The following is a 23,669-nucleotide window of genomic DNA, read 5'->3' on the forward strand; positions in this document are numbered from 1 at the left end:
TCTGCGCACTGAGCAGTATGCTCCAAACGAGATCACGAACACCGTCTTGGAAGCGCAACGAATAGCGACACGACTGGGCTCGTCAACTCGCTGTCGTTGCTTCTCAAAAGGGCAACTACACAGCGAGCAATGTCGAGTGGAGAGTGTAAGAGTGGAGTTGGAATGCTGGAGTGCATGGAGAAAGGGCGCTAGCGCAGGCTGGTGTCATACCAAACTCAACTGCTATACGATGTGCCCTACATGGTGCCGCGTGCTGCACCGCGAGTTTTGCAAAGCGACTTAGAAGCGCTCCCAATCTTCGATAGATGTTGGAGAGTGCTGCTGCTAAGCACCGTACACGAACGACCAATGGAAGACTCTGCTAAGCCACGAGGCCATGTTGCACTTGACTCCGGACCAAGGGTATGATCTTCGAGCAGCATGGATCGATCGATGGGGAGACGAGTCCTCGACCGTATTCGGACCCTCCATACTTGTCAATGATAGTACAAACCAAATCATCTTCAACCCCTCCGAAAGGACGGTAGGAAGAGCACCCTCATTACGATCCGTCTATGTTATATGGAGATCCGGAAGCCTTCATTGCGCGAAAGTCTTCCGCATTCAGCTCTTCTTGGTCGAAGTTCTTGAGCATGCGTGCCTGCGACCGCTTGAATTGCAGCACTCACGCCGTCCGGGAGGAGTGGTAACACCTACATTGATAGCACATCGCGCTTCCCCGTTTGGCATACCGAGCTGAGCATCAAATTCCTCAGGTTCGCTCCCAGAACACAATGACACTGCCCACAAGCCCAGAATGGGTTCTTCTTCGCACCAGCACGGTACTCACGTCGATGCTCCAAGCCCTTCACCCATTCGATGTCCTTGGCGAAGGGGTACAGTGCCCAATAGCCGATCCGGGAGCAGTAGCTGCAATGGCAGTTGACCGAAATGGAGCGCTCTGGATGCTCATTTGTAGTTTCGGATGTATAGAGCGGAGGAGACAGCTTCATGCGGAAGCGCACAGCACCGCACTAGGAAGATTAGCACAGGCGCCGGATGCAGAGCCCTCGCGGTTCTACCGACGTGACAATGAAGGTCGTAATTGCCATAGACACCGTTTGGTGGAGACCATGGTAACTCCAAGCTGGTGTTGTTCGTGCTGCTTTCGCTTGACATGGCTCAGGGTCTTGAGCAATGACGGCCGGTCAGTGGACTTCGAAAAAAGACTGAAGAGACAAGAGAGTGCGGAAGACATGAGTTACAATGCAGACTTGCGACCCTCTTATGAGGCAGCCTTTGCAATGTAGGGTGGTGAACCGTCGCATCCAATCCTACATTAACAAAGTCCTTGACCTGGATATTTCGATCGGGCCCACGGTGTGTAGGCTAATGACCCGCCCACACTCGTGCTGTGATAGGGCAAGTAGGATCAGATTCGACAGTTTTGGGTAAATGCTGAGGGGTGGACGCGTCCTGATGTGCCCTGAATGCATTGCACCTGGCGCAAAAGCATGTATTATTGTAAAGTTTAGTGCGTGACGATATATCATATGCTATGCTGTACGTTCACAGACCAGGAAAGTTGCAGTCGCAAGTCTTGCCGATTTGGGTCATTATGTAATGATGGAAAGAGTCAATGGCTCTTATATCTGACAGATATTGAATGAGACGAGCTATGACACGGCCATAAAGTTCCCTAGTGTGCCGCAACAACCAGATGGAGTTGACGATACGAACCGTTCTTTAGCATGATGCCATATATCGTCCTCAGCCCGCATACACCCCAAGAGCATCGGAAATCATGGTTCCGGTTACGTCTTGTTATGGTGATTGTTGGCTACGGCCGATCAGGTTGGTGCAGTATATCCTTCTTCATCGAGGTCCGGCTAGCTCCACGGCATGCAAGTAGAGGCAGCAGCTCGGTGTACACCTGCCCCAGGGGTATGTGGTCAAACAAGCAAACTCTCCAAAATGCGAAGTGGGTATCTTCCGTAATGGTATACTCGAAACAGCCTTATTCACCACCTTTCGCAACAACAGCACAGACTCATCGACCGATGCATTCTGATCCCAAGAGCTTGCATCATAATCTCGGCTCAGGTATGGGCTCATAGTCGTCTTCTCGTGGCATCAACAGCTTAGCCAGTAAGATGCCAAACATATCCACAACCAGAACACTCCAAGAGACTGTGCAGAGAATCCAGGCTTTGTCCAGAACCCAGCCTGGGAAGAAGCGCTTGTCGTGATCATACAAATATGCCTAGGCAGTATTAGCACACCAACCTGCATTCTCCGCTATGTTACGACAGCGTACCACAAGCGCCATAGCGATCAATTGGCCCGCAGCCACCAACCCCAACAATACCGCCAGGATCTTCCATCCTGCCTCCCTGCTCGCTCGTCCGCCTACCAAGATGGTAATGTAGGCGATTACACATGCCAACTCCATCACCACGCTCAGGTTCATGAAGAAGCCCGTACTCCTCCACATGCTGCAGAAGTAACGGTCACCATCCTGGCAGTCTTCGTACTGTGGGAACTTGGTACATTGCCCGGTCAAGCTCGAGCAGCGCTTATGGAGGCCATACGCGATCTTGATGGGAGTAGAGCTTGGGGAGGACGTTGGCGCGGTGTAGGTGATCCATTCTGGGAGAGCTATCGCGGCTATGGTGCAGGCGGCGGCGGCCACGAAGACCCAAAGAGAGATGCCGTAGATTATGCGACGCATCTCGAACAACGATATAAATGACTGCCAAACTTACGAGAGGATGGTTCCGAGACAATCTGGGTCGCTATGGTTGTTGGCTGCCTGAGGAGGTGAGGATCATGGTGGGGACCCCTCGGATTGGCGTCACTGGCTGAATCCTTCTTGTCCGCTCTCGTTCTGACTCCTCCACCATTGCTGCTATCAATACCCTACTCCCGGCTATCCGGCGGTGCATGGCTAGATGAGTAACAAGACCCAATCCAACACTAGTAGTCGATCTATCGTTGCTATTCCCGAGTAGTGCACCAAGGTTACATGGCTGAACCGGACTACACACCAGATCCGCTGCCGATGGGACGCCTGACTTGGATGCCCAGCGACCGGGCAGCCGTGACGGTTCTAGTAGCGGTCCGCCAACAGCGTCACGCTACAGGGCCTGGTATCCCTGCGGCTGTGAGCGCCACCAACGTTATCAGTATCCGTATATGAAGGTTGGTTGTTTCTACTCATATACATAGTAAACTCACAATCACTGCACCAGCTTCCCACTATATCACAAGGCATAGGCTATTCAGTGGTAATGGCGCTCAAAAATGGCACCACAACATCCACATCCGCAATGTACTCAAGGAAGCTCTACACCAAATGGATTCTCGTCCCTCTCTGGATAACCCACATTATCTTCGTGATTGTCTTTATCTGCGCTCTTGCTTACCTTATGTCCGAGTGGGTAGGGAATACCGACTCCAACATGCCAACGTGCGTAGAAGCTGCTATGAAATGAGGGACACCAAGTCTTGCTGACAGACATTCAGACAATGGTCCATCTACATGGCCTTCTTCTCCATTTTACTGGTGATCGAGCTTACGGAAATGGTTCTCCACTCCTTCAACCTACTCGACCCGTGGCTCTACCTCTCCTTGCAGCTGTTCACAGGTCTCTTCTGGACAGTGATCATCACGATGACCATTTTCGCCTTCGCTACGGAGCCCAAGGGCGTTCTCTGGTTCTGGAGCCTGTTTGTAACAATTCTAGCGACGTAAGTGTAATGTGTGATGGCGGGAGAATGACATCTTGTTGACCAAGTCGCGCAGATGCTCGTACTATGCAAGCCTAGTCTATGCGTCGATCGTTCTGCATCGCTGGCGCAAATGGAGGCGCGAGCACATCGACATTGATGCGGACAAGGTCGAAGTCCGCGACGGTGCGATCACGAGCTTCGAGCTTGAAGGCACCAGGAGAGAGCGACGGCTACCGAGCATATAGTTACAGCAGAACAGTTCGATAGTTGGGCACCACATAAACTTGACTTAATTTCAGCAAGGTCGTCATCACACCATATTGTACAATCCCATCGCCGCGCTATGCAGACCTACACTATCCGGAACGATCCACTTACACCCTCGAAAGGGTTGATACTTCCACCCAACGCCTTGGCATCTCCATAGTACCGTAACCTGTACGACCCACGAAAGTTAGGCTTGCCTCTCGCCATCAGGTCACCGTGCGGTTCGGAAGTTGCGTCTTCAGTCTCCCACTTCGTCTCCCAGGATATCGTTACCTCGCTTGTGCCGGTCACCTCGCTCGTGCGCTTCCACTCATACAGCAGGCTCCAGTCACTGTCATCTCGTAACCGCCGCCACCTTCTCGTGGACAGGTCATATTGCTCAACTTCAGCGAATGTGCCACCGAGGCGAAGATTGTTCCTCGGGTTTGCGCCAACGAAGGTTGCCGAGACAGTCTCGCCCACGCGGTACGTAGGCTTGACGTTCCTTATAATGCCGCCAAACTTCTTGAAGAAAGGTGCGCGGTCAACTACGACGGGGGTGATGAATGACAAGGAGTCGTTGACTTGGATGGGTGGCCGTGGCCCGAGCTCGGAGTTTGGGAGCTGTGAGGCAGCAGAGGAGGAAAGCAGGGGGAGGTACGTCAAGCTGAGGTTGACGAAGGCATCCAACGTCCAAGGGCCGTAAAGGGTTGAAGCCCCTTCGTACCGCTGCACGGCGTACTCTTCCGGCGTGCTGATGTAATGCGTGTAGGTATTCGCGGGGCCGCCGAGGACAACAATCGGCTCTTGCGCTACGTCGGCATCAATTCTTCCTGCTATAGCCTCGTCTGCAAGTATGAGCGCAGCAGACTCGTGGATAGCTTCCTTCCATCGCCGCCCAGCCATAGTCGTCGCCTCGCCTGGACTCACAATGATAAACAGCGGTCCGACACGAAGAAGCTGGATGTCGACTATATTGGGGGTCCACTCGTATGGCCTGTGACTTTCGCCCACATCAAGTAGAATGACTTTGTCGCCGTGACAGACTTTCTGCGTGTCGTTCGGGCTGTGGACGAGACCGCCTACGTACGCCCAAAGAGGGTTGGCATGAGGGTCGTTAGGTTGTGCCTGCTTGAAGTCAAAAGCGCCAGGGCCATCGGATGTGCCGGCTGCGAAGGAGTAACCTAACGCTGCGGGACAGGTTCGCACCGCCGCGCCATTTGGTAAGGCGAAGTGATAGCTGCTTAAGTCTACGAAATGATGTACGCTTTTCACCACGCTGCCGGTGACGGGTGTCCAGGCATCGCTGTCCGAGAGGAGATCCGCAGCTGCTTGATACTGTCGTCGACCAATTTCGTAGGTACTGGCGGCACCTCCATCGTGTAAGCCCCAATGCGGCCCCCGTCCGTGACACGGCTGGCTTGCATTGCCGCATAGCGATGTCTTGAAGTTGCACGTCTCGCCCGCGTAGGCGCCGTACTCACAATAGGCCCCATGAATATTCGGGCTTGTGTCACCGACATTGGCTTGACTGAAGCCGGCCACGAAGTTGGGATCGTTGGTGGACTTTTCGAAGAGCCAGGCTGCAACGCCTTTATTGTCGCCTGTAACAATGCTGTTGTTGCCGTACATGCTTGTGCCGTGGACTGGGAACCAGGTGAGCATACCAATGTCGTCATTGCTCCTGGCGTTGATGAAGCGAAGGGCAGTCATGGTCTTGTCGACATCATGGTCATAACGAGCCCTCTCCTCCGCAGGGTTGGCAAGGTAAGCGTAGGGGCTGCGATTGACGTTCGCATCGGTCACATTGACGTGCCCAACGGCCAACCGCCCTGGTGCGAGACTCTTATGCGCTTGAACGATCGACGCGACTGTTCCGTCGACGATGGCTTGGTACGATGGCTTGTGGAAGCCTTTGCTCGTGATTTGGGGCAGCAGGTAGTTCAACCAGGCTCCTGGCCCGGAGTGCGAGTGCGTGCCTGTTAAGGCGATGTTTTGATTCCCATAGACGGCGTACTCGCCACCAAGTGCTCTCAAAGCTTCCAGCGTCCCATTACGAATAGCTGTGTCGCCAGACTGTGTGTCAAGCACAAGGTAAACGAAGCGATCTTCCGGCTTGTCAAGATCCGCGACGATGAATGCACGCGAGTATAGCCTCTGGCGAACACCGGATCCAAGTTGGCTTGCGTTGGCATAGCCCATGAAGTTGATCTCAACAACAGGCCCGGTGATGTCTGCCTTGCCCACGCCAATCAGATAGTCCGCCTTGCTGTCTTCAGACTCCTGATCATAAAGAGGACTTCCGGCAGGAGGCAGATCCAACGGCAGCTGGTGGCCAGCATGCGTCCATAGAAAGCTTACATCAACACCGCTGTATTGATGTATTAGGTTCAGCGTCGACAGGATGATGAGAAGGCCGGCCGCTAAGGCGAGCACGAGCGACGAACGTGCCATCTTCTGAGATGCTCCAACACGGATATGATGGTCATTGAGACATACGGGGACTGTCGAACATGCTTATCCGCGGATGTCAATGCAGGAAGCACAAGACGAGACGATACAGGTGGACGACATCTCACGTGACAGGACGGCTCGGCTGCATCAGTGGCGTGACCTTCTTGGCAGCGACATAAAGTTACATGGGTGACTATGTACTTCACTGCTTCTTGCGCGTACAGATGCTGTGGTACTAATACTGCTTTATGCGACAAATTTCTATAGCACCGCAGACCAAGGGCAGTATTCGCTTCTCCGTGTCCCCTCAACTAGGCGCATACAGACGCGTGTGACTCAGGACCTGGACACCACGTCCAAATAGACAGGACGATGAGTGCTTCGCTTGAAGCCTGCATCGCAGCCTCATTAGTCGTGACATGCCTGGACCGAGTTGATCACTCAAACGCTATGATGGACGTGAGCGCTACCCTCTCAGTGCTTTGTTCGAAGCAGCTTCCACTTCCGGCCTCGCGGCGGCGATGGATCGAGCAGCGCGCTTCCTCCGGCCCACATCTCTTATCAAGATCCATCCGCGCACAACGGTAATACTACCGCATGTGTGACCGCATCGCAAGCGTAACCCCGTGCTTGCAGGTAGGTGGAGATGCACTTGTGACGGGACGAGAAGGAGACACTGGAGTCGCGCGGCGTGATTCGCGAAAGGAAGTGGTTCCTGCGTACAAACCACCAATGCAAGGGAGTTTGCGTTATCTCTTGACTTCCAAGACTCTGGCGGCGAATCCGTAGAGAGGACAATGTAGGCATGCGGGCACCCATGACTATGGGTTTGTCGCTCTTTTCTTAACTCCATCCCCTTCACTTCACGCTCACCCACTCCATCCTAGATTCTGCCAAGCAGACACATCCCAGCCCATCATCATGCATCTCCTCTCACTCTTAACAGCGTGCGCCCTCGCAAGCAGCGCTCTTGCTCGAAGCCCTCAACATGTCCGCAAAGCCGGCAAACCTGAACCCCTACGTGCCAATTCCGGGCTCGAAAAGCGCCAGACCCCACCAGGCTACGGCGGCCCAAGCACAAACACCACCATCATTCCCCAAAATGCCAACACGACCAAATTTGCGGTGAACGGTTCGGCCATTCCAGACGTCGACTTCGACATAGGTGAGAGTTACGCGGGTCTGCTACCCATCTCGAGCGCGCCGAATGCGAGCGAGCTTTACTTCTGGTTCTTCCCATCCGAGAACGCGCTGGCAGGCGATGAGATCCTCATCTGGCTGAATGGCGGACCAGGGTGCTCGAGCTTGGAGGGTCTGCTGCAGGAAAATGGGCCATTCCTTTGGCAGTATGGGACGTTTGCGCCGGTTAAGAACCCTTACACTTGGGTATGTAGGATGTGTCCATGTTTGTGTGGATAACATTGTTTTCTGACTATTGCATTCTACCACAGGTCAACCTCACGAACGTCGTCTGGGTCGAGCAACCGGCGGGTACAGGTTTCAGCCAACAGCTTGGCACGCCACCGGCCACGAACGAGATAGAGGTTGCAGCGCAGTTCCTAGGCTTCTTCAGGAACTTTGTTGATACCTTCGGCTTGCACGGCCGTAAGGTCTACATCACCGGCGAGTCTTACGCGGGTTACTACGTCCCTTACATTGCAGACGCCATGCACAACGCTTCTGATCCTTGCTATTACGACATCGACAGTATCTTGTTCTATGACCCCTCTACCAGCTATACCGTCGTGCAAGACGACATCCCCGCCGTGCCTTTCGTGGATTACTGGTCCGGTCTGTTCAGCTTCAACCAAACGTTCATGGACGACATACACGCCCGTGATGTGGCGTGCGGGTACTCTGCCTTCAGGGAGCTGGCGCTGCAATTCCCTCCGAATAAGACTCTTCCCACGCCACCAAACGTTCACTACAACAAGCCCGGGTGTAGCATCTGGGACGACATCTTCGAGGCCGCACTACTGGTGAACCCATGCTGGGACGTCTACCAAGTTGCTACCACGTGCCCGCTCTTGTGGGACGTTCTAGGCTTCCCAGGCAGCTTCGACTATTTACCCGCCGGCACCGAAATCTACTTCAACCGCTCCGACGTCCAAGCAGCTATCAACGCACCCATTGGTTACGACTGGGCAGAATGCTCAGGTGGTGTCTTGGACATCGATACTTCGCCTCCGTCCGGCCTTAGTGTACTTCCACGCGTGATTGAGAAGAACAACCGCACCATCATCGGGCACGGGATGCTCGACTTCATTCTATTAATGAACGGTACGATCATGATGATCAATAACATGACCTGGAACGGGGCGCAAGGTTTCTCTGTCCCGCCGACGCAGTGGCAGGACTTCTTCGTGCCGTATCATGAGGAGCTCAGTTTGGGGACTTTGGCAGGCAGTGGTGTGTTCGGCAGTTGGCATACGGAAAGAGGGTTGACATTCTGCACGGTCGATCTGTCCGGGCATATGGTGCCGCAATATGCGCCGAGCGCAAGTTATCGGCAGGTGGAGTTTCTGTTGGGCAGGATTGGAAATCTGAGTGAGCGGTCCGACTTCACGGTACGATCTTGAAGTCTTGTTAAGAGTGAACGTTTCACTGACTTCTAAGCAGACGCAGCAAGGCGACTTCGGCAACACCTTCAACTTTACGACAGCCAACGTCACGGTAAATACGTCGAGAAATGCTTCGATGGTGATGATGCTGTAGCCTGGCGCTGCCATAAACAGCCTCCGATTGGCTTTTTGTACACATAGCTACAGGCTGTGGCGCAACAGGCACATACTGGGCACAGCCGCATCGTGCACCAAAGTGTAGCCGTCCGAGAAAAATATTTGGGTCTTATGCTGTACTCAAGCATCCATCCCCCACAACTTTTTCCTCTCCTTTCTCGCCTCGCGCGCCTCCGCCTTCCGCCGCCCCCACTTCTTCTTGATCTCCTCCAATGCCTTGTCATGCTCGGCTTTCACCTCTGGTGCTGAGCAGCATAAGCTGATGAAGAATTGCGAACACTCAAATCTCTCCGCTAGTCGCACTCTCGTCCATTGCCGGGGATCTTCTTGCCGTAACCGGCGTATCTCCTCTACTTGCTCAGGGGTGACGTGGTATTTCTTTTCGTATGTCGGTCGCACCGATGGTAGCAAAGTCCGGTCCTTTGTCGGTGGTACTGTAGCTGTCGCTGATGGTACGCGGGATATTCCCGGGGTAGAAGGGGGGTTTGCGCCGGCGGAAGATGCTCGCGTGTGCACCCTCCTTCTCGGATCATCCTGAGGCAGAAAGAGGGAGGGTGTGTGGTATACGCTCGGCGCGCTGGAGGGCGGATTAAAGATAATGTGGTCTTGGGTTTCGGTTTTGGAAGGCAGGAAGGATGGATCTGGTTTCACTCGTAGTGCCTTTCTTGTGCGTCGGTAGGTGGACTCTTGACGGCGGCATGATTGACAGATGTAGCCCGTAGACTCTGCGGCAGTGATGGATGGTCGAAGTGTGCGGGCGAACAGTGTTGAAGCCATGGTTGGTGTTGGTCGCGTGCGTGTGGCATGCTTCAGGAGTTTCGGCGGAACCCTTCCAAAGTTGATCGGTTTAATGACGCACGGACCATACAAAGGCACACGACATGTCTTCGTTTACATATGACACTGTTCATAAGGATACAACATTTGATCAAGACAAGTTCATAATACAGATTGGATACGTAAAAGATATAGTTACCCAAGCTAAGATACACAACTTCTTCCAAACCCGTATCATCCCTATATCAATTCCCCGCAAGAAGATCTTAGTGTTATATGAGCGATGCTGAACGATTGATGGCGGAAGAGATGGACCGGATGTTCGAGTGCTATCTGCTAGTTGATTGACTCGTATGTACGCTGGATTTGGGCGATTTAACGATATTGCGGGATGAGAGCCTGGATGACATGCTAACGGAGCCGACCCAGGTAGCTGCTATCTCGGTTAAAATTTCGCCTGTCGAATAGTATGTAAGGTAGACAACCTCCTGCACTATCAAGCGTGGTTGATAGGCGAAGGGCCGATGCCGATGTGGATGGTGAAAATCTAACTTCTGTGTTAGCACCTCCAGCTTAGTCAATGCCATCATATTCGCGAGACCCACATCAAGCGGCTTGACGATTCGACTGGTTCCGTTGTTATATCTAGCATGCGATCAGTCATTGATGTGTCTGAAACATGGCGTCTTTGACCTACCCAGTGCCACGATTCAACTGGTTAGCTGGCATCCACAGTGTGCCATTCCTGTCTATCCACATCGCGTCGACTCAGAGCAGCCTCGGATCTTGGACCAATGTGGTCATGGTACCGTTGGGGTTGATCTTGACCACTCGCTGGCTGTCAATATCGCTGTTGTATACGTTGCCCTGAGCGTCAATGGCAGTGTCGCCTGTAGACGGTGTATGGGCGAAAGGCTGTACATATCTGTCCAAGATGCTGTTGTCATTCAAGGTGCTATTATAGAATGCACCATCGAGCCACTTGGTCTCGATTCTACTCATACCGCCAGACGAGGGCTCGTAGTACAGCCACTGGCCGTCGGGAAGCACTTCGAGCTGATCCGCGTAGGTGTAAGCCGGCAGACCCATGGTGTATAGCAGGTTGCAGAGGCCGGCATGTACTCCCGAGTGGAAAGATCGTTCGACAAGGCTCTTCGTGTATCACCGCTGGCCAAATTCAAAACTATCAAGCCAGGGTAGCCGGCGTCCGTAGGGTAAGCCTTGCCTGTTACGTTGTGAAAGCGCACATCATCCAGGTGGCTGCTGGAGCTTGTTGCGTTGCCCATGGGATAGATGCGCGTTACGGTGTTGGTCGTCACGTTGATTTGAAGAAGCTTTGGTCCGCTAAACGGGCGTAAGTCTTTCGGACTTTACAATGTGCGGAGCCGTCCACGTTGGAGAATGGCACGAAGAGGCCTGCAGACTTCTCTGCCAGGAAGTAACTTACTATGGAAGCAGCACAGGACCGCTACCACCAACCTGACCAGTGTCGACAACGTATAAGTTCCCATCTGGTCCAATACGCTGCGCATTTGCACCAACGAAGTTCGAGCCTGGGTCTGCGCCACTGGTATAGTTGTTCCACACCGCATTCGGATAGGCAGTAGACGTACTACAAGAGTAATCAGTACTGGCATCTTCATACCGGGTACGGCAATAGCCATTACTTGGTCGTCCGATTATACTCCACAATAGTTAGGCCGGTGGAGTTGTCGACGCGTTGAAAGACTAGGAAAACCCTACCCTCTGGGGTCAAGGAGATGCCATTTACAAGGCGTGTCTACCGTAATCGCTGGAGTGATCTGCGGGTCTTGCGGGCCGATATAGCTCTGGGCTACCGAGAGAAAAGGTGCAGAAACCGCAGCGCAGATGGCCGCCAAACTGGCAAAATGCATCTTATTGAAAGGAACGAGGTCGACTGCTTCCTACCTTTGTGGTAATACAGATACGCATGGGATAGGGAACCTCTGCTATGAAGCCTTCCTCAGTACGGCGTCATTCAGCAGGAGGGTAATCTCATGGTGGAACGCGTGGTGGCCGAGTTCCGAGTGCCTCGCATGAAGTAAGTCAGTATAGCTGAGCATTTTACAAGACATGCTGGAGGTGGCCACGACCGCTGCTCAAATGATTCTGTCGGCTGAAGGACGATTTCAGCTTACTGTGCTGCTTTGCTACGCCAATGTTCTACGGAGTAACACTTCGGTTGAAAGAGGTCAAGGAATATGGCGCAGAGGCCCACAGCGGCTACTGCCGGCTTACATGCATGTAGAGGTCACGATCTCAGATTGATTGTCTTAGATCTCATCTGCAACTCGTCCCACAAACAAGTAAGACACCGTGATCACTGGGCAGCCTCGTTGACAGCGTTGTCTCTTGTCTCAGGAATTCTATTCGCGCTCTGTCTCAGACCTTGCCTGACCAGTAGCACTACTCAGCCTCTGTGGATCTGCGATCGTGATCTCACCAACCGTCACCATGACCCTCTGTAATCCGCAACCCCGTGTTGGTCATTCCCCCGCCATCACGGTCCGCACACACTACCGCAGGTACAATGCACCCCGATCTCGATGTTCGCGTGCTGTCTGCCAAGGGCACCCAAGATGGACGCCGGGTGAAAGACGTAACGACTGCAGCAGAAGGTTTGCTTGCACGTCATTTGAGCTCCGGTGACTACGGATCGCCGGGTAGTTGTCAGTCATATATCGCAGCCTCATTGTTGAACTCTCGTCCAAATATATCGCAGCCTCATTTCCATACTCACATTTCAACAGCCTAACAGAAAGCAAATCAGCAACAGCAAACATGGAGAACACCGCTGAGGACCGCATGCACGCCGCCCAAGGACACAAAGCGAACCTTAGTAACCCAAGTAAGTACTCGCTCCCGCACGATCATGCAATGCAGAACACAGCGCTTACAGCCTCTACAGACACTTCGGAGGAGTCCAAGAAGAACAGTCGTCAGGCTCTGGAGCAGCTCGGCGGCGAGGATGCTTTCTATGGCAAGAAGGGTGACGACGCGCCTGCAGCGGGCATGGGCGATGATAACCGAGTGCTCGGAGGTCACAAGGCCACTTTGAGCAATGAGGGTGAGTCAACGTTTGATTGCGCGAATGGTCGGACGTTAATTGCTGAATGTTTTCTCTCAGGTACCTCTGATGCCGCCAAGCAGCACAGCAAGGAAGTCTTGGAGAAGAACTCCTAAACGTTACCTTTACGACATCGCACGACACGACGAATAGGTTCGATATGTATGAATATCAGATAGCAGTGTATATTACGGTCAAAGGTCGAAAGATCACCTAGCAAATCACCTGCATTCCCGTACCTGACATCAGCTATCCGTCGCCCATTCTTGTGCTCGTATTCTCGACATCGACCATAATCTGTCGGCTGAAGGTGAAGACAATCCAGCCTGCGGTTCTATCACATTGCCCAGACAGGTATATCATACGCACTTCAGAAAGATGAATCAACTTCTACGGCTGTGCATACCCGCGAATCTAGCTAGGTTATGATCGATGAGCTAGAGCCAGGTCGTCGGAAGACGTACGATATAATGAAGGGTAGGGGCGACTACGCCGGTCTCTGTAGTACTCAGCATCTTGACAAGCTGGAAGGATGGTTTTGCAGATAATTGATGGACCGATGATGAGAAGACGACGTTTGTCGAGGCCACGCAATTCATTATGCCCGTCTTTTATAGCATATAGAGCGGGATCATTCGTCTATCTATACATCCATCGCGTGCTTCCGCCGTAACCCTTGATAGGCTGCCTTCCAACGCCTTGAAATGCTGCGATAATGCGCTAAGATAATCTATACAGTCTTCAGGACCTTCGGAATCGGTGGCGGCGGTAGCTCGGTACCGAATATGCGATCCCAGAATCTGCTCGTGACGCCAAAGCCGTTCTCATAGTCCATGAAGTGATGCTGAAGGTGATACTTCTTCAGATCCCGGTAGTATGACGGCAGGTTCTTGTGGTGCAGGAAATAGTGGGTCATGTCATAGCAAACGTAACCGAAAATGCCACCACAGAAGACGCAGACGGCAGCATACCAGTTGTAGAAGAAGACCGTGTGCGCCAGATGCCAGAATGGAGTTGCGAGGATAAGGAAAAGTGCAGGTGGCATCACGAGCCGGAGTCGGTCCATGGGTAGGTAATGGTGGATGCCGTGGAGGAGGAAGTGCAAGGTCAGCGCGACGCGGTTGTCCGGAAGATAGGAGTCCACGTGGAATAGGCATCTATGCATGCCGTACTCGACCAGCGTCCAGAAGAACAACCCGAATAACCAGTATGGGGCTACCGAGAGTGGGTGTAGATGTTGCGCGGTGAAGATGGTGCCGAAAATTACCGGTGGTATCCATAAGGTAGGTACGATCCACCACGGCGTCTTCGAGAGCGGTTCAAGGAAGTTGCCAAACAGGGGCGCGCTTTCGCCACCCCTGTAGTGTCGTGGTCGGTGGACTTGCTGGAGGTAGAACTCTTTGGAGAAGCCGCCGTTCCAGACCTGCATTAACAATGGCCGTTCGAGGTCGAGAAACTGATGTCGCTTGTAGTCTGAAGCAGGGTCTGTCTCCTTGTTAAGGTCTTCGGCAGTGCTCATGCCTGTGGTCTCATACACCGCCTTGTCCTCGCTCTCCTGCTCCGGGCCTGCCGTTTCAGCTTCGTCGCGAGCCTTCACTTCCTGCGCCGCTTCTGCGTTCGTATACTCAAGTTCCCGCATACCCTTCTCACTCGGCTCCATTGGCAGCACAGCGAACGGATCACTGCTGTCCTTCACTGCCTCTAAAACCTTATCCGTCGCCACGAAGCCGATCAGGTACTCATCCAGCATCTCCCAGGCTGCGCCGCTATGTGGGTGGGACATGGGATCTTCCATAGCCTTTTTCACATCCTTGCCGGCATACTTCAGTATCAACTCGTCAGTTCCCGGATGGTCCTCCAGAAAGTCCGTTACATCGTAGACCTTGGTCCCGACAGTGACATAGCAAGACTCGGCGGTGTTATGCGAGGCAACGTCGGCTTGCGGGAGAGTTGGAAGCGTTCTTCCAGGCATGGCGAGACTCTAGTTCATATGGAGTCTCAGTGCAAGAGGAAAGGAACTGATCACCTGCGCTGCTGCGTTGGACAGAGAAAGAGCGTGATGCAGCTAGGCAGAAATGGATCCGTTCTCCTTTCCGTGGCGAGACTGCTCGCCTTCTCGTCAACAGTAGGCCAGGCCACGCAGGGTCCAATCAGAGCGGCAAATTGCCTAAAGCTCGGCGTTTCTGCCTTCCGCCGCCTCCGCGCTCCTTCCTTCTCCGACTGCACTTCACTTTCCTCAGCTGCTGTGCTTTCCGTATCTGACTGCCATACTCGTCATACCATGAGTCTCAGAATGCACAGGAGATCGGAGAAAGTGAGCTCGGAGTGTACGATGGTTTCAAGCCTACCATATTGCAGTACTGATGCAGTCATCCCTGGTCTTGCAGGTCCACCATCTGCTGGCACATAGGCCAGGCGAGATGTTTCGTTGTCGCACAAGCTACGAACGCGACCAAAACTTATTCGTGGTACGATTAAAAAAAATAAGACTGTCATTCAGCCCATGCTATCACGGCATCGGCTTTGATGCCTCCCAGGCTGCTAGCGTGTAGGTATTGTCGAGGCAGCGGCAAGGAACCGTGACCTCAGTGCGCAGATGAGATGAGATGTTCGCAAAGGTCATCATCGCCCGGCCGGGATTCGGGTGAGCTCAGAACAGCACAAGCGAACTTCTGGCCATCAGTCGCCTACACACTGAGCCCAAGAAGGATAACGTAGACTCACTTGTTTTCCAAGACACCATGCCGTCTCCCAATATATCGCGGCGCTGTCGTTTCAATGGTATATAGATCTTGCCGACTTATTCTTTGCGCTCCTTGTTGGCTCATTCTGCTCCCTTGCTGCCAAGGCAGCATGTGCTGACCCTACCTTTGTGGTCTCGGTGCAAGCAAGCCAAGCTTGTTTCGACGCCAAGACCACCTCCCAAAACGCTCGCCACGGATCAGACACGTTAGTAATCGCACTACCGCCTCGCACCGGTCTTCGCTGGGTGTTCGATGGACAGCACAAAGCGACGAGCAAATGGGCGGCCAAAGCAGCAGCTGGTACCAATCGACCTGGGAGCCAGTCCGCTTTCGTACCTGGCACCATCGTTATACGAGGAGTCTTCAGTTCGCTATACGCCGCTGCTATGCAGCAAGGACGCTCATGGACCGTTAGATGCGCTTCGCGAGCCCGCGACCCGCCCAAAGCGTGCAGTCAAATCAACAACGTATCCACGAACCGCTTGCAAACCACGTTACACCTCTTTCGGATGTTGCAGCGAGCATTCAGCTGCGCCTGACTCTGTTCTGATACCGTCTCTTGCAGTCGCAGATGACGATGATGATGACGATCATCATAATGTTGGCGATGGCGTGATCTTCGAAGCAGAGACGTCTGATGGCGCAGACCGCGTGTACATGCTCAATGCCAGGGCTGACAGCTTTTGTGGTACGCTTCCATTTGATGATGACCCAGCAGAATGGGCAAGGACGTCAGATCTTGCTAGCTCAGCTCTGCAGCGTTTCAAGAGCACACAATCTGTGGCTGAGCAGCAGCAGCATCGCAGCACTCCAGAGCATGTCGGTGGCAATGGATCAAAGCATGCCCTTAGATTGCGCGAAGACGCAGTCTTACGCGACGTCATGCACTGTATCAAGCAACGCCTGTCTACCACCAGTGATCATCTAACGCTTGAGCGCGTGGCATCGGCAAACAAGGATGTAAAGTGTGCTCATCCATACTGTCCGGCTTCCAGCGGCAAGATTTCCGTGGGCGCATACTACATGATTCTTGGTCAGCCGACGCACCTTGAGAGCGCTGAATGCTATTGTCTCTTCTGTTTAGAGCAACTATGGGCGGGCAAAAACATCCTGCCTCCACTGCCAAACGCCAAGGTGATCAACGCAGTAACCGATGGCGACAGCTACTTTGATGAAACCGGGGCGGAGCAGCCTGCTACGCCCTGGAAGCTCTATTTGGACGGAACGATGGATGACGCAAGGCTGTCAGGTGCAGGACGGGCGCCAAATCATACGTTGAGAAAAGACAGCGGTGCAAGCACCGTGTCTCCTCGACTGCACGGGACCGAACCTACGGTGCCTAGAACGAAACAGCAGCAAAGGCGTGGCAGTTGTAGGGAGATGCTCAACCTCAAAACAGGCTTCGGACAAGCGTTCGTGGACGGCCAATCCAGACTTGCAAAGAAGCGTGACCCAGCGGGTGATAGTGGGCGACGAACTACAAGATTACAAACGAACAACGGCAATGATGCAGTGCCATCTACGCCTGACCCCCGGGACCTCTCGTCATCTCCTACGGCGGCCCGCAACATGCAAAGCGCAATCGCAACTAAACCCGCCAAGTCGACAGAAGGTCTTGCTAATGAAATTGCGAAAGCTGAGAAAAGGCTAGCAGAGATGTACCGACAGCGTGATCGCACGCTCGCCACTTTGCAGCCTGGCCAAAGCAGTGAAGTGAGCCTCCCGCGCTATCGAAAGGCTGGTGGCGCCCCTAGGATAAGTGTAGACATGTTCGGCGTGCCATATACAGATCTGTTAGCCGACCACGTCAAGTACTGGACGAAGCAAGGACCGCTAGCCGTTGATCAGTGTGGTACAAGACGCACCGAGCGGAAGGAACAAAGATTGAACAAGCCAAAACCGTTGGCCTGCATTGAGCACCGAACGGATTTTGTGTCAGTGTACAACGAGGCTTATGAAAAGCAAGACAATAAGGAAGGGCATGAGGACGGCGCCGATTTCGAAGCTCCTGACGGTAACGAAGACGGAGTTCAAGACGATCCTAAAGCACAGAAAGATGGCGACAACCAGGCCTGCGGGAAAGTTGCGAAGCGAATTACGTTGTCGCCGCTGTTGAGTGCTTCACAGGTCGAGCGACTGTTCATCCCAGCGTATTTGCAGCAGGTCAACGTGCCTTCTATGGCACGGAATTACATGCTCTTTCCGGAACATCAATCTGCGGAGGTCATAGATTCCACTGCGCCACTCAACAGCGAAGTGTCAATGACTGACCTGCCACAGTGCGACGGTCCTGCAACCTTGCCGCTAACGCCGCAGCACCACTATCGGCGCAGCAAAATCAAAGCAGCATGAAGAACGTTACGCTGTAGCAAACGATGTCCAGTCACCTCGGCATGACCCGGCTGAAGCAGAGGTCCCAACGCGCTGTCCAGAAACACCAGGTGGCCCTTATTTGTCGCCTTCTTCTACCAACAGCGTTGAAACATGGCGAGAACCACCCACACGATTTCAGCATCTGGCAGCATACGTCCGTCCGGGCAAGAGTCTGATTACAGCTGAGAAAGCTGCGATTACATTATGGCGGGGAGCGAGCTTGGAGCAAGTCCAGTGGGAGGAGCACCTGCAGAGAGCTGTAGAGATCAGAAAGTGTTATGCTAAAGGAACATTTGAGGAGCTCCCGGGTAGGGTGCGGATGGAGAGTGAAGGCAATGACATTGATGGATCTGCGCAGACGTCCGTGTCGGACGTACCGGACTGCTTCGAAGGTTACGCAGACAACAAACGGCTCAGGGTGGTATAGAAGGGATAGCGTATGCAGCAAGCACCCTTACGTGGCAGGCTTGCAGGGGGAAAGACTTGAGCGCAACCCCCGCAGCACTACGTGCTCTTAGTGGGTGATGCATTGAATGCACATGTGTGGTGTTACAAGCACGATCAGGCATGCTTGCAGACTTAGCTGCTTGACACCACAGATAGGGTTGTGCTCTTGTCGAAGCAGCCTATATCGAAGGCAAAGCACGCGCTGTGATTGGCTGAAGTTGTGCGGCCATCAGCGGTTGTCCTCAATCATGCCTCTATTTAACCATATCCCCAGCGACATACTAGCATGTGCATGTGCTTCCATCAATGCGGATCGAAAGCCGCGTGGCCATCAAGCAGTGACATTCGCCGCCGTCGTAGCTTACAATGACAGCACTTATGCAATTTTGAGTTCCTTCACTATGGAGTGCTGTACGCAATGCATGAGATCATCACATTGCAATTCGGCCAGCAGGCGAACTACATCGGCACTCACTACTGGAATATCCAAGAGTCCTACTTCACGTATCCAGGCCAGGCGGAGTCGCCGGTAAACCACGATGTATCCTTTCGCGCCGGTATCGGCGCCAACGGCGAAGATACCTACACGCCACGAACACTCATCTATGATCTAAAGGGTGCATTCGGCACGCTCAGACGCGAGAATGCGCTTTACGAGCTCCAGCGCCAGGAAGGCCAGAGTCAGGCCCAGCGAGGCGGATGGAGTGGCGTGACCGTGCCTTTGCAGCTCCCGCCCATCGCGCCGAGCAGCTATCAACAGGCGCTTGACCAAGGTGTCCAGCCACCACAATTGACAGCGGAGACTGTACGCTACTGGTCGGATTATAACCACTTGTTCTACCATCCGCGGAGCGTCGTTCAGCTCAATGAGTATGAGCTGAATAGCTCATTGATGCCTTTCGAGCGATGGTCCAGCGGCGAGGATCTGTTTTCCAGCTTGGACCGTGAGCATGATCTTCTGGACCGAGACCTCAGACCTTTTCTGGAAGAGTGCGACCAGCTGCAAGGCCTGCAGGTACTGACGGGTATCGACGATGCGTGGGGTGGCTTCGCAGCACGGTATCTTGAAAGAATTGCAGACGATCTTGGCAAAGGGTGTCGATGGGTTTTTGGACTATCCGAAGGGAAACGAACGGCGCGAGAGCGGCAGATGTTGCAGCTGGTCAATACTGCGCAGTCGCTGCACACTATAAACAGTTGCGCTAGCATGCACTTACCGCTAACTTCGCTACCTTCGTCGCTGCCCTCGTACGCCTCGATCAATGCGGACAGCCGATGGCATACTTCTGCGGTGCAAGCGGCTCTTGTGGAATCTGTCACTCTGCCGATGCGCTTGGGTCAGGCGCAGAGTGGTAGCAGCACATTCGCTGCGCTTGAGACAACCTTAAACAATGACGGCAACCGGCGCATTGCAGAAACTGGCCTTACGGTTGAAGCTCCGGTGGACTCAGAAGGCGCTATGCAGCTTAACGGTCACCACGACACGCGGATGACCAACGGTATCTCGGACGGCACTGACGCCAACGAAGACGCGCGGATGGACATGAACTTCTTCCCGAGTATGACGGTTGGTTCGTCCGCTCGATCGGCTATTTCAAGGTCGCACGTCTTCAGCGTTGCAAGTATCATGCGTGGAAATTACGATGATGAGGAGCATCCAGCGGGCGATGCGCTGAACGGCGACATACGTTTTGCAGAGAGCTCGCGAAGAACAGAAAGCAGGACCGAAGTGCTGTTTCCAATGCTGTCTTCGTATCCGCGCGTTTTCCGCTTTGCTGAACACCCGGATAAGTTGAGCATAAAGTGTTTAGTCTCCACAACATCGGCTGTCGCAAGCCGCATTGGCCTCGTACAGAGCGCAGTACGAGAGATCATTGGGCTCGAAGACAGGGAAACACTTTGCGACAGCCTTGCGAGTATTGCCGAGGAATACGAAGAGGGATTCAGTGACGTTGAGAGCTACGACGAAGATTGAAACCAGGTCGTACGTAATACTGGGCTTCATAATGGGCTGGACGTTGGCTACCAGGTTGATCCATCCACGACGGCACAAGGTTCGCTGCACGATACACGGGATGCAAGAAAGGTCTACGAATTCACAGCTTGCATGAGCATGGCGTTTCATATTCGTTCTACGCTGGAGTACCCCGTGCCCATAGGCACCATGGCACCTCGACAGAGTCCGGAACTCATGCTGCTCGTCAACATTGTCTTGCATAAGCGTCTGCACTTCTCCCCGGCTACACGATGGACACCCTGCGTTGTGCGAGCTGCTGCCGGGCGCCGAGGGAAGTATAGCGGTGCGCCTCGGTGCACAGCTTGCCGGAGATCTACGCCAAAGGAGCAGTCGACTGCTTTTTCCTACCTCTTGGCGCAAGCCTCGTATCTGAGAAGATCGGCTTTAGCTCCGCGGCCTGCGTGCATTAGTGATCAGATGGCGGCTCAACTACTGTCCCTTGGCACATATTCCCATAAAGCATCGTGTTGCAGATGCAGTCCTGCCATGATGAACAATTGGGTCGCTATGGCGTGGCTGCAACTCTACAGACGAGGAGCGGGCAAAGACACGCGCTGTAGACCGAGGCAGAACTTCCATTCGTGAAGTCAGGCCAGCTCGCTTGGCACGTGGGGTAGAAGCACTGAGATCCCTACACGTCAATCGCCGATGTCCGCGAAAGGCCCCGCGAGATTTCGCAGTCTGGTTTCGCTCGATGTTGTCTCGCTGCGACTCAGCTCTCAGTGACGAATCGCAGCGGCAACGCTTCACCCCGAGACGACCTCACGTTGTTGCCGTGAAGCGGCGTGCAGTACGAGAAGTGGCCGGGCGGCGTTCCTGCATAGCCGCTAACAAAAGCAATCACGATTATGGCCGTTTGCTCCCTGTCAGCTACACTTCAGAGCAGTGGAGCTCCGAGCACGTTGTCAGCACCAGAAATGCCGCCATTGTCCACTTTTTGCTAAGGCTTACGGTGAGTAATAGTAATGCTTTTGCCATACGACCCCACATATTTGCAACGCTTTCCAACGAAAGCGCGAGACTACCTGAACTTTAGTGACGAGGGTGGCTTCCGTGCATGTGTCAAGCTGAGCAACGGTGTCTTCTCCATCCCCACATGATACGAGCTCGAAGCCAAATCGACACACGCTGTTTCAAGCTCTGCGTTGCTCTGATCGCCGTCCCTAGCAGCCTGTTCCTGCGTTCGATCGTCGCTGGCTTCCCGACTTCGGCCTGACACCGTTTCCATTATTGGCCCGTTCCCAATATTGGCATCATGAGCTTTTGCACAGCTATGCTACGTGCTGGTGGACACGGCTGGGAGAAGATGCTCTGCCTGACAATGTCTCCCAGGTAACAGCGCAGGCATGTCCAACACGAGTGTCCGACTCCAGCCCAGGCCGCAACGCCACACCCGTCTCACGCCGCCATTAAGCGTCAACGTGACAACGTTCCACGAACCAACAGCGAGCCTTGCATGCGACACGGAAGTGTCGTGGAAAGTGAAAACTCTGGTCTTGGCATCTTATTGCCTAACTCGGTGGGTGTTTCTATTCCCACAAACCACGATGGGACCTTAGTCCGCTGTAGCGCATGCGCCAGGAACTGCCCGCCGATGCAACGTCGTCCCACAGCAAGCCAAACTGCAGCGCTATCACAAAGAGCGCTGTCCGCAACGATGATTGTGTGCTTCGCTTGTGCTAAGGCGTGCTGCGTGTTCACCGTGTTGCTATGCTGGACCATAAGATAATAGCGCTCTAACAACAAGGATAGTTCGCAACAGCCAGCCATGCGAGCAGACTTCTACGCATAGCCCTGGGTGCCTCGACTGAGTTCCTGCATAAGCGTTGCTCAAGCGCTGCAGAAATGCTGCCACCCGTGCCGTTCGTAAACCTTCTCTCAGCGACTGCCGACGGCCTTGAGTTAGTGCGCACGAATCGCATCGCGCCATTGTGCCCACGACCTTGTCTGCCCAATCATCTCGCTCGCGCAAGATCGCCCGTCTCCACGGATGTTCGAAGATCATTATCGAACGCTCGGACCAGGCACATCGGCGAAGGCAACAAGCTTCCCTTGGGCTCTCTTCGCGGCGCCGCAACGGGTTCATGGCTTGCTAAGCTCAGCATGGTTGAGTCTCGGCAGGACCGCACGGACAAGGTAAATGGACGTCACCACGATGTGGAGGAACCACTCAACCGGTAGGTGGGTAGGCGACACGCCAGAGGTGCAGGTTCTTATGCACCGCAGCTCCTCCAACATCCGTCCGTCCCTCAAGCATCTGAGTCTCGTCCTCGTTGCCACATACACTTGGTTGTCTGCTTGGAGCTAGTGCTTTCGTTCGCTACTCCAGTCTATCGTTTAGCAACACCAAAACACACAATCGTTGTAACCATGGTTCGCAGCCTGTTCTTGCTCGGCCTTGTCGGCCTTGCGATCGCTGGGGAAAGCCAGGGATGGGGCGATGATGGCGTTTGGGGAGATGACAAGGATGACAACTGGGGTGGTGAGGGCGGCAACGGATGGGGTGACAACAACGGTTGGGGCTCCAGCTCCGGATGGGGTTCGAGCAGCTGGACGTCAACATCGCTCTCCACCACATCTTCGCGACCATACTCGTCGTTCTCCAACACAACCACACACTCGACCACACCGTCGACAACCACCTCGACCACTATTACGACCTCAACCCGCCCATCTACGACCACGATAACCACCACCATCACCTCGTCCAGCCCGCGCCCGTCGAGCAGCACGCCATCATCCAGCAGCCCGCGTCCGTCTTCCAGCACCCCCGTGAGCAGCAGCCCGCGTCCGTCTTCCAGCACCCCCGTGAGCAGCAGCCCGCGTCCGTCTTCTAGCACCCCAGTGAGCAGCAGCCCGCGCCCATCGAGCTCGACACCAGTGAGCAGCAGCCCACGCCCATCGAGCAGCACGCCATCATCCAGCAGCCCGCGTCCGTCTTCCAGCACCCCCGTGAGCAGCAGCCCGCGTCCGTCTTCCAGCACCCCCGTGAGCAGCAGCCCGCGTCCGTCTTCTAGCACCCCAGTGAGCAGCAGCCCGCGCCCATCGAGCTCGACACCAGTGAGCAGCAGCCC

At 54.0% G+C, this 23,669-nt stretch overlaps 16 protein-coding genes across 16 annotated transcripts; 6 read left to right on the forward strand and 10 right to left on the reverse strand.

Moving 5' to 3' along the window:
* Positions 1-692: 692 nt before the first annotated feature.
* Positions 693-1,158, reverse strand: BAUCODRAFT_115517 (uncharacterized protein; the record flags this gene model as incomplete). The annotated part of the gene is made up of 2 exons (XM_007682434.1): positions 693-1,013; positions 1,066-1,158. 2 exons carry the CDS (start codon positions 1,156-1,158, stop codon positions 693-695), a joined length of 414 nt encoding a protein of 137 aa, XP_007680624.1.
* Positions 1,159-2,065: 907 nt separating this feature from the next.
* On the reverse strand, positions 2,066-2,710 carry BAUCODRAFT_126159 (uncharacterized protein; the record flags this gene model as incomplete). The annotated part of the gene is made up of 2 exons (XM_007682435.1): positions 2,066-2,242; positions 2,297-2,710. The coding sequence occupies 2 exons, from the start codon at positions 2,708-2,710 to the stop codon at positions 2,066-2,068; spliced, it is 591 nt and encodes a 196-aa protein (XP_007680625.1).
* A 294-nt stretch (positions 2,711-3,004) lies between these two features.
* Positions 3,005-3,178, forward strand: BAUCODRAFT_142730 (uncharacterized protein; the record flags this gene model as incomplete). The annotated part of the gene is made up of 1 exon (XM_007682436.1): positions 3,005-3,178. The coding sequence occupies one exon, from the start codon at positions 3,005-3,007 to the stop codon at positions 3,176-3,178; it is 174 nt and encodes a 57-aa protein (XP_007680626.1).
* A 676-nt stretch (positions 3,179-3,854) lies between these two features.
* On the reverse strand, positions 3,855-6,222 carry BAUCODRAFT_96903 (uncharacterized protein). Its single transcript, XM_007682437.1, has 2 exons — positions 4,229-6,222; positions 3,855-4,177 (listed from the first exon to the last, which is right to left on the reverse strand). Exons 1-2 carry the CDS (start codon positions 6,157-6,159, stop codon positions 4,063-4,065), a joined length of 2,046 nt encoding a protein of 681 aa, XP_007680627.1. The 5' UTR covers positions 6,160-6,222; the 3' UTR covers positions 3,855-4,062.
* Positions 6,223-6,746: 524 nt separating this feature from the next.
* BAUCODRAFT_38181 (uncharacterized protein) lies at positions 6,747-7,244 on the reverse strand. Its single transcript, XM_007682156.1, has one exon. It carries the CDS (start codon positions 7,228-7,230, stop codon positions 6,973-6,975), a length of 258 nt encoding a protein of 85 aa, XP_007680346.1. The 5' UTR covers positions 7,231-7,244; the 3' UTR covers positions 6,747-6,972.
* Positions 7,245-7,287: 43 nt separating this feature from the next.
* On the forward strand, positions 7,288-8,990 carry BAUCODRAFT_115526 (uncharacterized protein; the record flags this gene model as incomplete). The annotated part of the gene is made up of 2 exons (XM_007682438.1): positions 7,288-7,797; positions 7,863-8,990. Exons 1-2 carry the CDS (start codon positions 7,333-7,335, stop codon positions 8,988-8,990), a joined length of 1,593 nt encoding a protein of 530 aa, XP_007680628.1. The 5' UTR covers positions 7,288-7,332.
* A 101-nt stretch (positions 8,991-9,091) lies between these two features.
* Positions 9,092-9,951, reverse strand: BAUCODRAFT_38182 (uncharacterized protein). Its single transcript, XM_007682157.1, has one exon. The coding sequence runs from the start codon at positions 9,924-9,926 to the stop codon at positions 9,270-9,272; it is 657 nt and encodes a 218-aa protein (XP_007680347.1). The 5' UTR covers positions 9,927-9,951; the 3' UTR covers positions 9,092-9,269.
* A 157-nt stretch (positions 9,952-10,108) lies between these two features.
* BAUCODRAFT_142735 (uncharacterized protein) lies at positions 10,109-11,975 on the reverse strand. Its single transcript, XM_007682439.1, has 8 exons — positions 11,765-11,975; positions 11,594-11,706; positions 11,374-11,538; positions 11,012-11,270; positions 10,736-10,982; positions 10,624-10,693; positions 10,532-10,571; positions 10,109-10,473 (listed from the first exon to the last, which is right to left on the reverse strand). Exons 1-8 carry the CDS (start codon positions 11,819-11,821, stop codon positions 10,423-10,425), a joined length of 1,002 nt encoding a protein of 333 aa, XP_007680629.1. The 5' UTR covers positions 11,822-11,975; the 3' UTR covers positions 10,109-10,422.
* Positions 11,976-12,247: 272 nt separating this feature from the next.
* Positions 12,248-13,237, forward strand: BAUCODRAFT_38184 (uncharacterized protein). The gene is made up of 3 exons (XM_007682158.1): positions 12,248-12,795; positions 12,856-13,014; positions 13,075-13,237. Exons 1-3 carry the CDS (start codon positions 12,729-12,731, stop codon positions 13,128-13,130), a joined length of 282 nt encoding a protein of 93 aa, XP_007680348.1. The 5' UTR covers positions 12,248-12,728; the 3' UTR covers positions 13,131-13,237.
* Positions 13,238-13,451: 214 nt separating this feature from the next.
* Positions 13,452-13,613, reverse strand: BAUCODRAFT_126167 (uncharacterized protein; the record flags this gene model as incomplete). The annotated part of the gene is made up of 1 exon (XM_007682440.1): positions 13,452-13,613. One exon carries the CDS (start codon positions 13,611-13,613, stop codon positions 13,452-13,454), a length of 162 nt encoding a protein of 53 aa, XP_007680630.1.
* Positions 13,614-13,744: 131 nt separating this feature from the next.
* Positions 13,745-14,986, reverse strand: BAUCODRAFT_77775 (uncharacterized protein; the record flags this gene model as incomplete). The annotated part of the gene is made up of 2 exons (XM_007682279.1): positions 13,745-14,560; positions 14,612-14,986. 2 exons carry the CDS (start codon positions 14,984-14,986, stop codon positions 13,745-13,747), a joined length of 1,191 nt encoding a protein of 396 aa, XP_007680469.1.
* A 273-nt stretch (positions 14,987-15,259) lies between these two features.
* BAUCODRAFT_278340 (uncharacterized protein) lies at positions 15,260-15,649 on the reverse strand. The gene has a single exon (XM_007682441.1). The coding sequence runs from the start codon at positions 15,508-15,510 to the stop codon at positions 15,289-15,291; it is 222 nt and encodes a 73-aa protein (XP_007680631.1). The 5' UTR covers positions 15,511-15,649; the 3' UTR covers positions 15,260-15,288.
* A 68-nt stretch (positions 15,650-15,717) lies between these two features.
* BAUCODRAFT_280458 (uncharacterized protein) lies at positions 15,718-18,260 on the forward strand. Its single transcript, XM_007682442.1, has one exon. The coding sequence runs from the start codon at positions 16,011-16,013 to the stop codon at positions 18,108-18,110; it is 2,100 nt and encodes a 699-aa protein (XP_007680632.1). The 5' UTR covers positions 15,718-16,010; the 3' UTR covers positions 18,111-18,260.
* A 736-nt stretch (positions 18,261-18,996) lies between these two features.
* Positions 18,997-20,553, forward strand: BAUCODRAFT_78457 (uncharacterized protein; the record flags this gene model as incomplete). The annotated part of the gene is made up of 2 exons (XM_007682327.1): positions 18,997-20,050; positions 20,108-20,553. 2 exons carry the CDS (start codon positions 18,997-18,999, stop codon positions 20,551-20,553), a joined length of 1,500 nt encoding a protein of 499 aa, XP_007680517.1.
* Positions 20,554-22,063: 1,510 nt separating this feature from the next.
* BAUCODRAFT_280511 (uncharacterized protein) lies at positions 22,064-22,798 on the reverse strand. Its single transcript, XM_007682443.1, has one exon. It carries the CDS (start codon positions 22,679-22,681, stop codon positions 22,304-22,306), a length of 378 nt encoding a protein of 125 aa, XP_007680633.1. The 5' UTR covers positions 22,682-22,798; the 3' UTR covers positions 22,064-22,303.
* Positions 22,799-22,965: 167 nt separating this feature from the next.
* On the forward strand, positions 22,966-23,612 carry BAUCODRAFT_151599 (uncharacterized protein; the record flags this gene model as incomplete). Its single annotated transcript, XM_007682444.1, has 2 exons — positions 22,966-23,367; positions 23,433-23,612. The coding sequence occupies 2 exons, from the start codon at positions 22,966-22,968 to the stop codon at positions 23,610-23,612; spliced, it is 582 nt and encodes a 193-aa protein (XP_007680634.1).
* Positions 23,613-23,669: the final 57 nt, after the last annotated feature.

Source organism: Baudoinia panamericana (assembly GCF_000338955.1).
Source record: "Baudoinia panamericana UAMH 10762 unplaced genomic scaffold BAUCOscaffold_13, whole genome shotgun sequence".
Classification (NCBI taxonomy): domain Eukaryota; kingdom Fungi; phylum Ascomycota; class Dothideomycetes; order Mycosphaerellales; family Teratosphaeriaceae; genus Baudoinia; species Baudoinia panamericana.

Excerpts from the sequence above, each read along its gene's own strand:
- BAUCODRAFT_96903 (XM_007682437.1), bottom strand. The coding sequence starts at position 6,159 with ATGGGCTATGCCAACGCAAGCCAACTTGGATCCGGTGTTCGCCAGAGG. Across the intron at positions 4,178-4,228 it reads ACGATATCCTGGGAGACGAA|AGGCAAGCCTAACTTTCGTG; the intron begins GTGGGAGACTGA and ends CCTGATGGCGAG.
- BAUCODRAFT_38181 (XM_007682156.1), bottom strand. The coding sequence starts at position 7,230 with ATGGGTGCCCGCATGCCTACATTGTCCTCTCTACGGATTCGCCGCCAG.
- BAUCODRAFT_38182 (XM_007682157.1), bottom strand. The coding sequence starts at position 9,926 with ATGGCTTCAACACTGTTCGCCCGCACACTTCGACCATCCATCACTGCC.
- BAUCODRAFT_142735 (XM_007682439.1), bottom strand. The coding sequence starts at position 11,821 with ATGCATTTTGCCAGTTTGGCGGCCATCTGCGCTGCGGTTTCTGCACCT. Across the intron at positions 10,983-11,011 it reads CAACCTGCTATACACCATGG|CTCGAAGTGCTTCCCGACGG; the intron begins GTCTGCCGGCTT and ends TACGCGGATCAG. Across the intron at positions 10,572-10,623 it reads CAGTTGAATCGTGGCACTGG|ATATAACAACGGAACCAGTC; the intron begins GTAGGTCAAAGA and ends ATCGCATGCTAG.
- BAUCODRAFT_38184 (XM_007682158.1), top strand. The coding sequence starts at position 12,729 with ATGGAGAACACCGCTGAGGACCGCATGCACGCCGCCCAAGGACACAAA. Across the intron at positions 12,796-12,855 it reads AGCGAACCTTAGTAACCCAA|ACACTTCGGAGGAGTCCAAG; the intron begins GTAAGTACTCGC and ends CAGCCTCTACAG. Across the intron at positions 13,015-13,074 it reads GGCCACTTTGAGCAATGAGG|GTACCTCTGATGCCGCCAAG; the intron begins GTGAGTCAACGT and ends GTTTTCTCTCAG.
- BAUCODRAFT_278340 (XM_007682441.1), bottom strand. The coding sequence starts at position 15,510 with ATGACAGTCTTATTTTTTTTAATCGTACCACGAATAAGTTTTGGTCGC.
- BAUCODRAFT_280458 (XM_007682442.1), top strand. The coding sequence starts at position 16,011 with ATGGACAGCACAAAGCGACGAGCAAATGGGCGGCCAAAGCAGCAGCTG.
- BAUCODRAFT_280511 (XM_007682443.1), bottom strand. The coding sequence starts at position 22,681 with ATGAACCCGTTGCGGCGCCGCGAAGAGAGCCCAAGGGAAGCTTGTTGC.